We start from the raw sequence: 15,548 nt of genomic DNA on the forward strand, positions 1-15,548 counted from the left end.
AGAAGTTTTTATTTGTCGGCTGCATTTTATATTTTGGCTTTTAAAATGCGGGTCCAAAAAAAAAAAAACCCAAACAAAAAAGGCAGAAAAGCTTTGTGGTAGGATCAAACGACAAAAGTTGCAAATACAAGATCATGCGATTCAAAGTTACGAGGCCAGAAGCACAGCAAACGGGAACACGATGGAAACGGGAAGCAGGGAACTAAATACCAAACAAATGGATGAGACAACGATGCACACCTGGGCTGGACACGAGTGATTGGAGGGAGCTGATTGGTCGACACAACGTACTGGGCGGGGGGGAAACCAAACCAGCAAAAAAAAAAAATCTTGGAAAAAGAGACAGCGAGAAACAAAGACAGAACAGCAACAAAAGTAAATCTCTTCAAAACGACGCACGAGTCCAAAAAAAGACGGAAGCTGCAAATGCTGCAGAAAGCCAAAACGTTGTGAGATGAATCACTTTTAGGATTTGAAGAACTTTAATCATTGAAGACCTGACGTTGCATGCCGAAAAAAATAAAATCCATAAAATGAAGGTTCTACCATCGTCAATCCGTCACTAAATGCCCGTCAGTGTTTCAAGCTCCCCAGCCCGTCCCTCGTCGGCGGACGGAGAACAACATTTCCACCTCACGAGAAGACGTGCAACCGAATCAAGAAAAAAAGTAAAAAAATAAAATCAAATAAAAACAAGACAAACGCCGCTTTATGCTTTCATTTTCCTTGACTTGTTTCCTATTCCTTGTGGGTCAACGTAACTGCTACGTTCTCAAGCGTCCGTACGTGGCGGTGGGGTTGCGCCGCTCTCCTCCTCCTTTGGAGCCTCTTTTTGCGAAAGCCGCATTCAGTCGCAGTTTTTAATTACTGTCCTTTTCCCCACCGGCTAGCCAAATCACGGCGCGAGCCGAATGAACTCGGCCAAACCAATTAGGCGGGCGGGCTGCTCGAGCAAACGCCATTAGTGGCTGCTTCATTGCGGGCGGGAGCCTCGAGGTCGGCGCGATGCCTCCCCTCGCAGATGAGAAGATTTAAGAAGCATTTCACGTTACGAGCTAACCGGTACAATAATTACCTTGAAAGGGGGGCCGAGGAAAATGACGTAGCTTCGCTGTCCTCCGGGGCCGCCGGTGAATCGCTTCAACGGAGACGTTGCCGGAAATTTAAATCGAGCTGACAAGACCGGTAACGCGGTCGTCTGCTTGCGGGCAGGAACGATTGGGAAGCTTTTTGTTGATGATCACATGATGACATCACCTGATGCAATTCCACATCAAGTCACACATTTTCCACGAGCGACCGAATATGCTAATACGTCGTCATTCCATCATTCGGTTCAGTCAAAAAAAAAAAAAAACACATACATATGGAAATGAATTGATTGCAACCACAACACGTTTAACAATGTCAACACTTTCATCTGAAGGTGTCAAGATGTTATTGGTGGTAAAAAAATAAATAAATAAATAAATAAAAACATTTAATTCACAAGAGAAGAAGACGGTGCTGCTTTAAAGAAGTCAATATTTTGGCGTATGTGGATGGACGGGAAAAAAACAGGATGACAAAGTAAGTCTGTGTCTCAGCTGGAACATTTTAACATCGAACTACATTTTTCTCGACTCAACTCAAGTGTATTTGCAGAGCACTTGAATACAACCAGCGCTGGATACAAAGTGCTGTACAAGGAGCAAAAAGAATTCGTACAACAACACAACAAAAAATATCAAGTTTCATGCTTGGTCAAAAGTACAAAAAATGAGTTTTCGAGATGGGCAGCGAGGGGGCTTGCCCATTATTCATTCCAAAGAGAGGGAGCGGCAACGGAAAAGGCTCCATCTCCTCGGAGCCTCCGCTTAGTTCTCGGTACCTCGGGTCCGGTCCACGGACCCGAGGCACCTGGCAGGTGCGCGTCGGAGCTCAGAGAGGTCAGGTGGGCGAGGCCATTTCAAGATTTGAAAACAAATAAGAGAATCTTCAAGAGACTCATGTGCTCCCTCTTACGAGAACCAATCAAGAGGCAGCATTCTGGAGCAACTGGATATGCCTCGTGGAGGATTGGCTGACTCCAAAGTCAAGTGCAAGACAGTGATCGAGCCGGCCGGGATGTGACCAAGGCATGAATGACTCTCTCTCAAAGTGCTCAGCAGAGAAAGGAGAGGCTTGCTGCCAAAGATGAAAGAAGCTGGATTGACCAATTTCGGCATTGATTTGCCGGTCCAATTTAAAATGACTGCCCGGTTTAAGACCCAAGTTCGACTAAAACATTTTTTCAAAAGGCTACTAGAATCTGAAGTGAACATTTGTTCTGACTCTGCCGGACGTGATCTCAGTCTATCAATCAGCACGTGTGATTTTTTTCACTGCACCCACGTTGTATCGTACGGATGATCTATCGATCGGCACGTGTGATTTTTTTTCACTGCACCCACGTTGTATCGTACGGATGTCAAGATGATATCGGGAATGACGTGTTCGAGGTCCAAAATTGTGCTTTGGAGTGGCACCCAGCGCATGCAAACTGGGACTTGGCAGAACGATCTGAAAAGCGAAGAGGGCAAAGTGTCGGCCACCCGATTTCGATTTGCTCGTGTCGTCGCGAGGGTGCGCTTTTGCACGTGGGAAAACAAATGGCAAAAGAACAACGTGTCATCTTTTTGAATGGCGGTGCTTCATGTCGGCATTTCCGCTCACTAAACGATCCGTGTAAAAATAAAGATATCTCACATTTGATCCTCACCTAATCCCACCTCATCCGAACCCGAGTGACCCTTCGCGATCAACATGTCAGATAACCATGAAAGCCTCGAGTGAGGAAATGATGCGGGAGGAAGCCGTTCGTCTCTCCGAAAGGGTCTCGCAGTCTTCACATTTCATCTCCAAGCCAAGTTGTTCAGAAGCCTCGACATGACTCGGGTGTTTTTTTTTTTTTTTGCCTTTAATCATTTATTCAGGTTGGCTTTTCTGATCCCATCCAGTGATATTTATAGACCCCCCGACCAGCATCTCCGGATTGCATTCAGATATAACTTCCTTGAGAAATCAAATCCGGGCCCAAAAAAAGGGCAGACATTTGCAGGTTTCTGAAATTAGTCCTGTTTATATGCGTGATTGTCAAGCATCCAGCTATCGTGCCGTGTGGATTGACAAGCCAACCTGTCGGCTCCTCCACTGCATGAAGGCTATTAAAGGAACTGCAAAAAAAAAAAACTCAGTGGGTGGGGGTGGGGGATGGTAACACCCCGTTAATTGACTTGAGCCACCAGAAATGTCAGAGGAAAGACTAGCTTGCCTAACCTTTGGACAAGAAAAAGGCCACAGACTTGTCATTTCTACTAAACGCAGCAATTAGTGTGCGCTCTGTTGCGCACGCGGGAAAAAAAAAATAATAATACATTTCAAACAAAATGACAGTCAATGCAGCTTTTCAAATGTAAACAAGCGAGACATGTCCACTCATTCGGTTCAAGTCAAAGTCAAGAGGAGTCGACGAGGCGCTTTGACGGTTGACCGCGGTTTTAAAAAGTGAAGGTTTCAAGAAACGCCAATACTGACCGTCTTTGTGCGCCCGATGTTTTTGTGAGGGGTCGTCCGAGGTCGCAAAAGCTCACAAAGACGTTCGCCTGACATTTGCAAATGCTTTCAATAGAATCCAAAATTTCCCGCCGACAAGAAAGACTGCTTGTTTTTTCTTGCCCCCCGATGAGACTCGTTCACGTCTGCTCCGCTTCGGAACCAAAGACTGGCGGGAGGTCGTGACGGCGAAGGTAAAGGATGAACGAAGGTCCTCAATCGGCGCCCTGCCGCTTTGCTGCTCAATCAGAGACGGGAAGAGCCGCGCTCGCAAAAACGAGACAAATGCTCAAACCGTAAATAGATCGAAAAATGAATTTGAATGTCGGCAAACAGAAGCTAAGTGGCATGTCGCGGCACCCCAAATCAATTGCGAGGACGGGGGTTAATCCCCCTTTTTCCGCAAAGACATGCGGAAAAGGGGGAACTTTCATGCTTTGAAAGGATCCTTTGGTTCAGGACAATGTGACATCCGTGACTCCAAAATTACCGCTGTGCACTTCTGGAGCTTCTTCTTTACTTAAGACCTTAGCTCCGTCCTTAAGCGAGACCAAACTAAAAAAAAAAAATCTTTCATTCAGTCTTCAGGCATTCGGCGCTCTCGCTCCATCTTGCAGTGACAGCCACACACATTCCCTTCGTACCTTTTCATGCTTATTGTGGTGTCATCCAGCACACAATTCTTGTGGCTGCCCCCGATGACCGCCCTGGCATTTCTGCTGATATTTTATGATGACATGCATCCACTTGGAGCAATAATGCATGACATTTTTCTCATCGCTCTTTTTTTTTTTTTTTTGTTGCTTGATGCCGCACACTATCGATTCAGCCTATTGCTGATCCATCAAGGGCTTGACATTTACAGATACAAGTCTGCACAATGCCGCGGTGTAAAAGTGGCGGACAGAAAGTTTATGGGAAAAACAACAAAAAGCAGCCCGATGGAGCGTGCGGCACCAACGCCGCGTGCATGAAAATTGGCGGTCCGGCGGTCATCCGTGGGTACGTCATTCTGATGTTTTATGCTTTGTCTTGTGGGCCCCGAAATCGAGAGAAGAGCGGTCGACTCAAGTCACCTCACATGGACATTAAAACATGAACTTTGGACAAGCTGCTTCTTTCGATGCTAACAAACAATGCAGAACGCCGTCGATGCCACAATGTAAAAACCCTTCGCCTGCCATGGACGTCGATATTTGGAACCCAAGCATTTGCTGCTAGTTTGCCATGAAGATCAAATTCAGGTTAGTTCAATCACCGCGATGGCTAACGTAGCTTCGGATTTGAGACGGAAGATAATGATGAGGTGCGTCTCGGCTAGTCACGCCGATGAGAAGGTCGAGAAAAGGTCAACACGTTGGAGGTGGAACGAGTTGAGGCACCGGACCGGAATCTGATGACGTACGGTTGTGTGTTATGGGGAAAATGTGTGTGTTACCATGGTAAGAAAAAGATGTCGCTATTTCGCGGAGTGAATGACAAATGCCATGTCAAAAAGTCAAAGAGGTTCGCTTTTGGGAGCCATTTGGGGAGTCGGGTTGCTCCTTTCTTAGCTGCGTGTGTCTCTGTAAATAAACCACTTGGCCATCAAAAGCGATTGCTCTGTCTAAAATCACATTTTCAAAACTTGTAAAACCCCCACGCCTTTGACAAGTTGTGAATACAAAGCAGAACGTATCGAAGTTAGTTATCTTGTTGTTCTCTCTCTCTCTCTTTTCTTTTTAAATTGGCACGGTTGCCTACTTCAGCGCCGATCAATGAAACGACAGCAGCGCGGGGCGCGCTTTTGCCTCCGAGGACTAAAAAGGAACAATGCAAGCAAGTCGGCGCTCCCAATTCGTACGGCGACTGCCAGCGAGGTCCCGGAGGTCGGCTTCTCATTAGCTGCGACTTTTCTTTTTTGATCGCTCGCCGCCTGAAGATGACGGATGTCGTCAATGTTAGCATTTGAGCTCCCGTGGATGGAAAAGACGGACAATTCCAACACGTTCGCCTCCACTGTTGCTCGACGGCCTTGTTTGGAATGGAGCGTGGATGTGTTGAAACATTTGCGTGGCGGATGTGTGAGTAAAATGCAGATTTGCACTTTGGAGCGCAAAAAGCCATACGCCACAGAACGCCCGCTGACACTTGTTGTGGGCGGATGACTCACTGCTATTTTGCACACTGGTGCACACCAATGTTTTCATTTTTTGGTTTTTTTTTTTTTATATGGCGCCCACAGTCACAATCATCATTTGCACCCAAAATTTGAACGGGCAACCGAGAAGAAGATGAAACTCAAAAGAAAACGGAGGCCCTTCTTCAAACGCGCGTTCCTAATCGGATGGTCTTGCGCCAACCTGATTGCAACGTCACATTTGATTCGCACGGACGGGGCGAAAAACGGCACTCGGTGCCTTCATGTTCGACTTCTGAAAACAGGGGTGGCCAAACCGGGGCCCGGGGGCCATTTGCAGCCCGCTATCCATTTTTCTGTGGCCGGCAACGGGACCACAAATAAATGCATCCGTTTTCTCATTCGCTTCTTCTCAGGAGCCGATCCCAGCTGTCTTTGGGCAGTAGGTGGGGGGACACCCTGGTATAAATAAATAAAAATGACGTGATATGGGCCGCAAGGTCAGTTAAAAAAGGTGAAGGTGGGCAGAGCGAGAAGGGAGGCTGTCGGAAAAATAGGCGCAATGACGACGAATACGTTGGTTGATATACTGTCGAACTTTTCTTGATACGGTAGATCCAAGATACAAATGATCCACTTATGATGAAAAGAAGAATGGATCTTCAAAACACTGCAAGGAATGAAGGTGATTCCATTTTAGAGGCCAAAATGGTCTCTTCCATTGAGTGTTTGATGGCTGATTTCTGAAGACTTCACATGAATGGTCCTCAAGTGACGGTTTGAGAAATGGTCACCTTACTACAGTTTGTTCTTTTTTTTTTTTGTTTTGTGCTTTCTACTGTCGTTGCTCTGAATTTTTTTGTTTTATTGTTTGTTGTATGAATTATTTTGGGGATGATTGGTTCCCCTCCTCTCCTATTCTCCATTTCAGCTATCAAGCTTGGTAAGGAAATTTCCTCTTCACAAAGAGAAAAATAAATAAATAAATTAAAAAAAAAAAAAAAAAAAAAAAGGACCAGTTGAAAAAAAACAAAACCTTAAAGCCACTTTAACGAATAAGGAGACGAGATGAAGGTCATAGCGCTGCATTTTGCAATATTCTGGGGAAAGTACGCGAAAGGCACTGCCACTTCAAGTCAACGTGTTGAAGGGGAATGACTTGCTCTCAAAGAGTTGGAAATGGCCCATCAATTATTGAAGAAATAATCATGCGGCAGGTCAGATATCTGCCAAGATCTGACCACAGTCTGGCCCCAACATTTGGTGTTCCAGTGCAACACACACCATGCTGACAAAACACATTTTCCGCGCGCACTGAAAATTTTCAACTTTTGGCATTAGCCGTATAAACGCCAAGAAACGATTCCCGTGACACTGCCGGCCGGGATTGAGATTTGCAAAAAAAAAAAAAAAAAAGGCTGATTTATTAATGCATTAGTGAAATGATGAGGTAGAAAATCAATCAGGAGATATGCGATAGGGCCTTGAGTGTTACGGCCGAATGCTCTCTCAGGAGACGGTGTACATTTCAGCAAGTCAGAAATGTAATTAGCCTCTTGCCGGGGGCCACCTCCGCCCACAATTTTTTTCTTTTTTTTTTTTTTTTTTGTAGTCATGTAAATCACATCGAAGTCAATCACTTGAGGAAATGACGGCAAAAGTACCGTTGGTCAGAAAGAAAATATTTTGTTGCCGTTCACGCTTTTGGAAAAAACATTCCGAGGTCGCGCGTCAGGTGATAGCGTCCAGATGGGGCTGCGTACTGACGGAAGAGTCAAGTTGACGAAAACATAGTCAGGGAAAGTCAGAGGTTCACACGGGACCGTCGAATTCCCGTTCATTTCTTGTTCCGGGATCGTCTTACGTGATTCAACAGCAACAACAACAGCGACAAAAATGGACTCCTGGAAAAACGGCGGCGCTGCCAAATATATCCAAAAAAAACGGGAATTCAAGAATATCAGTCAGTCACGGCGCATGCCTTCTACGCGCCAAGCGCAACATTGTTGTGTCATGAATTTCTTACCCAAACTTGTCTCTTTTGCTTTCTGCCCAAAAAAAACATTCCTAGCACGTCTAGTCCTTGAGATGTTTTCATTTTTTTTCCTGAGTTTGACCGATAAAAGTTTGCGCAATATGAATCTGAACATGTGTCTTCATTTTTTTTTAAAAAAAGTGGTTGCAAAAATAAATGCCCCCCCCCTTGCTGAGCTTTACCCTCAATTCACAAATTGTCAACTTGTGCGACGGTAGACGACCCATAAAAAGCAGGGAGGCAGGAGAAACAGGGTGTACCGAACAAAACAGGAGAGCATGCTGGAAAAAAACGAAATCAAATACACAAGCAAAGTCTTGAGAAACCCCCCCAAGAACTCAAAGCAACAAACAAACAAGAACTCATGACAGCCGCACAACGATCGGACGCCGAGTGGTCGCCATGGCAGCCCGTTCAACCGAAAAGAGCGAACGACATGAAGACCGACGGGTGTCACTCTGGAGGAGAAGCCCTCCAATGCCACCTGTTGGTCACAAACGGAACAGAGCTATGACATCAATATCACAAAAGACATTGTTCGATTATTGTTGTTATTATTATTATTAATTTATGATTGATTGTTCTGAAAAGCTGATGTGCTTGAGAAAAAAAAATGATGGCAGATTCAGAATCAGCGCAACTAAAGTTAAGCTCTGATGAAAATCTCGAGGACGATTGTGTGATGACACACATTTTTTGGGGGTCTCGCTGCAATTAGCCCATTTGGAGGGGGCAACCCTATCTGGTGCAAGCGAGTCATCGGTCGCCCCGCTTGAACAACTGCCGGGCCGGGCGCCAGCGCGAACTGCCAAGCGCCCGCTGATGATCCGTCGCAAATCGTAACATTCTCCGCAAAAATCAACATGGAGCTTATTTTATATGTTGAGCCGGCGAGTGGTGAAACAACATCTTTGCCTTTTCACCGTGTCATTTTCTTGATATTGCCACGATGCTAAAACCACGAGGAGCTTGGCCCCAACAATGAGAAGAAGCAAGAGAACCGTTTAAACCTGCCCCCCCTCCCCACCTCAAAAATAAATGAGGATAAAAGATGCCCCAATTAGCATCGTATTTCTGAAGGGATGTCAGTGGTGCCTGCAAATACGCAGCATGGCTGCTCATGCACGAACACTTGCGTGAAGTGCATCGGATCTTTTGAACTGCTTCACAAACTTTTGTTTTAATTCTTTTTTTGCACGGTGGGGGGGGGGGCTTTCAGGTCTTGCGGCGTTAATGATCACATTTGGGTTTACGGCACATTTTGGATTGCGAGGTACGCGTTGGCAAACTGGGCCCGTCGAGGAGCCGGCTCACAGAAACTTGCCTTTTTTTTTTTTTGGACTCCCTGATTATTTGGCCATATCCAGTTTGACCAGACGGTGTGCGGGAAAACCAACAAAAGGCGTTGATACCTTTGGATCTTCTCAGTTGTGGGTGCTTTGCGGTTGCGTTTGCGCTCACCTGAGGGCATCGATATGCAATTACAAACCCCTTTGCAGAGTGTGGAGCTTGAATGCAACTCCCGGGAGGTCCCCATTCCCTGAGAAGTCTCCTTGAAACTTGTACGAAGAACCCAGGCTAAACTTAGCTCCCCCACAACATACAGTTTTGCTTTACTGCCTTATGGGAATATTTTTGTGCCGAGAGAAATCAATTCAAATCTGACCCAAAATGACCTGAAATAGAGCAGAAAAAAAAAAAAGAATCCGCAACAGAATCGAGAAGAGATCGTTACACTCATACTGTGTGTGCGTGCGCGCAGTGAGAACCCGGGAGACCCCCCCCCCCCCCCCCCCCCCCCCCAATAGCTGAGATAAATTGTAACGGCCATTTCTGTGAAATTGTCTGTGAGAAGTGAATATCAGTCCAAAGGCTCGTTTGTTTACGGCCAACTTGGACTTTTCTTCGTTGGCCTCATGAGGTTAAGTGTCCTCAAGCTGTGACGGGGCTCAAACAGGCAGTCCTTTGTTTCGTTTATATAAGGGCTTTTCCATGCACATGTCTTCTCTGTTCAAACAAAAAAAAAAAGTTCATAGCTTGATTTTGGAATCAACCTACTTTGCTTGCACGGTCAGTTTTTAGAGCTTTTTAGAACATCCGTGGTCAAAAATATGTCAATTAGCCACACCCTGCCCCTTGTGACAGCAATCAATTTTGCCCATCCTCCTCCCCCCCTCTCAAAAATGCAAACGTTATTGTTTTTATTCTTGTTAAAAGGAAACAGAATGGCCGACGTGTTGTTTGGAACCAACTCAATTATGCTTGGCCACGCTGGATGAATGGATTTCTATAGCCTTTTTTTTTTGGGGGGGGGGGTGCATTTTCTGAAAATGCCTCCGGCCACTCATAATGGCAGTGCGCATTTTGTTGCACTTGGTCATCCCTGGACATAAACATCTGCCACCGATCGAGGCCCAAAGCTTCACGTCTGCGCAAAAGGATCCCTCAAGCTCAAACTGCAATTTGCACAAACACAACATTGCATGACAGCAGCAAAAAAAAAAAAAAAAAAAAAAGATCAACTAAATCGTGCTTTTATTGTCTTTTAGCCCTCGGTTACTTCTCAGAAACTGCTCGTGGTTCAAATTTACCAATAGTGTCAGAAATGATCAACAAAACAAATCTTGCTTCTGTCTTATCATTCACGAGACAATTTGTATCAATATTTTTAGTGCACTTAAATAAATGCATCTAACTCCTTAGTTATTTGCATAAGTAATAATAAAATATATATTTTTTTAAATGCAAAAAAAAGTGTTCAGAGCTCACCTGTTCTGCCCTTGCCACGTCCCCGCTGCGGCTGTTGCCAGACAGCCAACTCCTTCAATGACCACATCTGTCGAGGTTTCTTGCAATTTATTCGCCGCAAAGGCGAGTCAAGAAGGTGTAAAACTGGAACACACACATTAAAAACACTTACATGCTGTTGCAAAATAAAACGTGGCAAAACGAGGTGACCCCTCGTCTGGTACGTGACGAAAGCGTGACTGCGCTCGTGTTGCTTTACGTTCGCTAGCCAACGTGCTAATCGCTATCGCGAATGCTAACAGTAAACAACTGCAATGTGCCTCAAATGCAAATTCACGGTGAACGAATTAATAATGCACAAATGTACAAAATACAGACATACAGGCCGTGCTTGGCTCAGAACACGAAGCTGTCGTCCATCTTTCGGAGCTTCCCGTACAAACGCAAAACAGTTAGCGTCTCACGTAACAACATCCGGTGTGCCTTTCACAATAATAAATTGACTTTACAAAATAACGTAGCTATGTAACGATAGAAACATAAAACTAATATTACATGGATCTTCAGGAGCCAGAATATGACCGATAAAACAATTTGCAAAAACGTGGAATGAAGAATTTTCATCGGATGTGTGCAGTCCACTACTTGCACAGTTAAAACACAAAAGCTATCAAGCAATATTGAGACAAAAGTAGATCTACAGTGCCCGATAGCAGTCTGTCTGGTTTTGGGAACAGCGTAACAAACATGAAAGTCAGAGAGATAGCTGCCAATGGGTTGAAGAAATGAGCAATGTTTTGAACGATCGAGGGAGGTTTTTTTTTTTTAGGGTTCTGGGAGGCCTTGGATCGCTAAATTATTGTCAATACATCTTCATCAACACACAAAATAGTGTTTTCTGGCATGGCACGTCGGCCTCACAGTGCAGAAGTGCAGGGTTCGATTCCAGCTCCATCCTTCCTGTGTGGAGCTTGCATGTTGTCCCCCGTGCCTGCGTGGCTTTTCTCCAGGTGCTCTGGTTTTCTCCCACACTCCAAAAAAAAAAACATGCATGGCAGGTGAATGGAACACTTGAAATTGTGAATGCGGATGGTCGTTCGTCGATGTGTTTCCTGCGATTGGCTGTCAACCAGTTCAGGGCGTACCCCGCCTACCGCATGAAGATGCCTGGGATGGGCTCCGGAACACCCGCGACCCTCCTGAGGGGAAGCAGTTCAGAAAACGGATGAATGGATGGTCTATCCAACATGAAAACCACAAAGCCACGGAGGCTTTTTTGGAACTCTAACGGATGCTTTTCTCAAACCTCGCTGCTCCCTTCTAATAATAAATCTGTTATACCATTTTCAGTGGCGAAATTGCTGTTGTTATCACACACTCGATCCACGTGATCATCAGAGCGGGAGAGAGAGAGAGAGGGGGAGAGAGAGAGAGAGAGAGAGAGAGAGAGAGAGAGAGAGAGAGAGATTGATCCGCCAAACTCAGAGCACAGTCACCATCCACGCAGGACAGCAGCGTGCGCATCTTCCACCCGTGGATTTTCTTCTTCTTGTTGATATTGCCGTGCTGGGATTCTTTCCACAACCGCATCACTCGTACAATTGTCGCCTCTGTTTTGTGGGATCACTCTCTACCATCCGTCTCTTCCCTGCCCTCCTTCCCCGCGAGCATCACCCTTCCTCGGATAACTTTTCCACCCCGAACCGAGCCCCCGCCCGACCGCCGGCCCCGTTCGCAGGTGGAAAAAAAAAAGGGATCTCTTTGATGGGGCGCGCGGTGCGGTTTGGAAAATGCTCCGCCGTCGGCGTGTGAGCGCCCCGCGGAAGCAGCCGGGATCGGAGTCGCTGTCGTCGGCGCGCGTCTCCCGCTGCTGCCGCCGCCGGAGCGGCAGCGGCAGCGGTAGCCAGTGAGTAGCCAGCGAGCAGGCGGCGATGGCTCGTCCCGCGGCGGCGGCGGCGGTCGAGCTCGGGCGGCCGCGTCGCTGGAGCGGCGCCAACGGTGGCTGGCTGCGCATCACGCTGCTCTCCTTCCTCGCCACTTTGCCCGTGGAGCAACTGCGCGCCTTCCCGTCTTCCCTCAGCGACTGCCAGACGCCCACCGGCTGGAACTGCTCGGGTGAGGAATCGGTGCGCGCACGAACGAAGGAGTTGAATCGGAAGGGCGACGGGGATGCGTGCGTCGCTCCGCGCGGGCTTCGGGCGCCACCGATTGGCGCTTGGGAAGGCGCGTGGTTTCGTTGCCGATGGGAGCCGCGTGCTGGATGTCACGTCGCTTGCCATCCGTCGACATGTTGGGCGGTATGCCGCATCGAACTCCGCTGTTTTGCTCGCGGGTCAAATTGACCCGGAAATATCTTGGTCACTTGGTGACTCCGGAGATCTTCTGAGGCACAGGCGGTCACATTGACCCAATGAGTGTTTCTGGTGTGGGGGGAAAAAAACAGAACAAAGAAATAAAAGCGGGTCACGGTGACCCATGAGCATGTGTGGAGTAGCCTATCCAAGAAGCAAACTTTTTGGTGTGTGTGTGGAAGACACAAACTAATAGTGGGTCAAATTGACCCATGAGCATTTTTTTGGGGCGTATAAAGTACCCAATTAGTCACTTGGACCCATGAATATTTTTGGTCGTGCAAAACAAACAAATGAACTGGGTCACATCCACCCATGAGCGTTGTAGTGTCGCTATTAATGTAACAAATTAGCAGCAGGCCGCATTGACCCAGGAGCCTTTTTTTTTTTCTTTCTGCACAAAAGATACAAATTAACAGCGGGTCACATTGGCCCATGAGCATTATTGGCGTCCAAGTATTCCACCGTGCTCGGACAGTCGTATTTCGGAGCTCACACAGCCAGTCGCATATTTCCCCAGTTGCCCGTCCGAAGCCTTAAAATAGCCCCGGGCCGATTACACGCCACGCCACTATTGATATTACAGCTCATAAGTGGCGCACGTCAATATGAGCGGATGACTTGCAGCCTGAATCCGAGCATTTGCTTCTCTCCCTCCCCCGCGGCCTGATTGTTATCCCGGTGCACGCGGGCTGCACAAGCAAGTGCAAAAAGAAGAAGGGGAAAAAAAAGCTCGTAATTGGATCTGGAAAATGTGCGGATGCTGTGAGACCAAATGGCTGACGTGTCCATTTGGGAAACTGACGGGCAGTTCATATTCCTCATGTCTCAAGTTTTCTCTCTCACGCCTTTTGTCCTCATCACCGCACTGATTCATCTTCGTCGTGTTTTGTTTGTTTGTTTGTTTGTTTGTTTTTGTGATTGCGATGAGTGGTAACGATCGTGGTGCACATCCTGGCCGAATGCACACTTGCCGCTCTCCTCACTTCCTTTCACACTCTCGTGTGCATTTAGACAAAAGCTTTTATCCGACACGCCTTGCGGAGGCTTAAGTGCAGACGAGGGGGAACAAAGCGTGCGCACGTCCCTTCCATCGAGTGGAATTAGATGAATTCTTTCTCTCTCTCTCTTTCTTTCTCTCTCTCTCTCTCCCCCCCCAAAAAAAAAAAATCACATGGATTGAGCTGCATGTTGAATGGTGCTGTGGATTTGAATTCTAATTATGGCGAAATTCAGCAAATATTGATGATCCCCCCCCTAGACATGGCTCCTTGAGACTTTTTCGTCATGGTACACGTTTGCCCAAAGTCGTGTCATTTGCTGGTGTCAGGGGCTGTTTTTTTTTGGGGTTTTTTTGAGGGCCTTTATGACATTTTCATTTCACGGCAAATCACGATATCATTGTCATCAGTGAAGGAATATGTCACGGAGGCACAATTTATCACTTCACAGTCACAAATTCGCCACATTTTTCACTTTCAGTTTGGTGGAAATAAAGCTTTTATTTTTACTGGGCAGCTTGAAAAAAAAAAATACAAGTCGGTGACAATTTGAGGAAGTTCTCTGCCGTCCGAAGTCCAAAAAAAAAAAATGAGATGTTTCGGTGGAAGTATGCAAAGGGACACAGTTGTAATGACCGGCTCCCTCTACTGCGGGGCCGACGCCGACCACAGCTGTCGTCGTGGAAACGCAGCTGCGAGCGGTCGAATGAGACTCCCACGAGGAATGAGATGAAGGAGGTCGAAATGTGATTGGAGTTTGATTTCCACGCAGTTTGCTTCGCACTGCTCGAGTGCTCCGGTGTGAAAGCTTCATTCAAGCAAAGGCTTTGTTTACACTTGACACATTTTATTCTCCGGAGAGATCAAGTGCCGACCGACTTTGCGTCGTGATTTCGTAGAAATGCAAATCTGCGATACCGGCGGGGGCACTTTGCGATCGTGTTTGCTTTGTGACGGCCTTCAAGACGACATCTTATGTGGTTTGCACTTTTTAATGGCCTGTGCCCAAAGAGTTGAGCCCCCCCCCGAGTGTCTGCCCACCCGTCAAGTGTGAAATGACACAATCACCTGTTGTCGTTTTTTTTTTCTCCCCTCAAAAAAATGTGTCTTTTCGTGCTGTTTCCGTAAAGAGTGCTGAGTGAGCAAGTCCTGCGAGCAGGTCTCGGTACGATGCCGAGTCACTCCTTGTCGCTAGCAAATAGCTACGATTCCCTGCAAATATTCTAATCGTGGCTTCATTGTTGTTTATTTCATTTTGTTGAATCATGAAACTAAAATTGGTTAACAAACAGTCTTCGGGGGGAAAAAAAAAATGTTTTTGCCATAAGGCAAAATGCATTTTCATCCTGTTACTCTGCTAAGTGACGGAATAATCGATAAAATGATGGATTTCGAACATATTTGATGGTGACAGCGCTCGTTTCCAGAATGGGATAACGGGTTCCACTTGGCAGCGGAAACGAGCCCAAACATGGCGTCTTGCAGTCAATTCTGTTGCTCTGATAAGATTTCTGACCAAATCTCGCTCGGGGCAAGGGCAAAAGGGCCGAGGAGTGCTTTTCGGAGGGGAGGCATTCCAACTCTTAATTGGGCTTGATTCTGCTCTCCTCTTGGATCCAACTCTGGAGATGTTGTCGGACTCTTGCAGCAAAATGTGTCCACAAGCTGGTCATTAAGTGGAGACCGCTGCACGGCGCTGGTCATTTAGCGCAGGGATTCAT

The 15,548-nt window shown here is 46.7% G+C and overlaps 1 protein-coding gene across 2 annotated transcripts in view; it reads left to right on the forward strand.

Moving 5' to 3' along the window:
* The first annotated feature begins 12,221 nt into the window (after nt 1-12,221).
* Nucleotides 12,222-15,548, forward strand: part of tmeff2a (transmembrane protein with EGF-like and two follistatin-like domains 2a) — an 85,687-nt gene continuing 82,360 nt past the window's right edge. For both annotated transcript variants that reach the window (XM_019872905.1, XM_019872906.1), the window contains exon 1: nt 12,222-12,590. In XM_019872905.1, coding sequence (XP_019728464.1) covers nt 12,407-12,590 — 184 coding nt within the window. In that variant the 5' untranslated portion in view covers nt 12,222-12,406. The remainder of the gene's footprint in view (nt 12,591-15,548) is intronic.

This window comes from Hippocampus comes, unplaced genomic scaffold (genome assembly GCF_001891065.2).
Source record: "Hippocampus comes isolate QL1 unplaced genomic scaffold, H_comes_QL1_v1.1 scaffold242, whole genome shotgun sequence".
Lineage (NCBI taxonomy): Eukaryota > Metazoa > Chordata > Actinopteri > Syngnathiformes > Syngnathidae > Hippocampus > Hippocampus comes.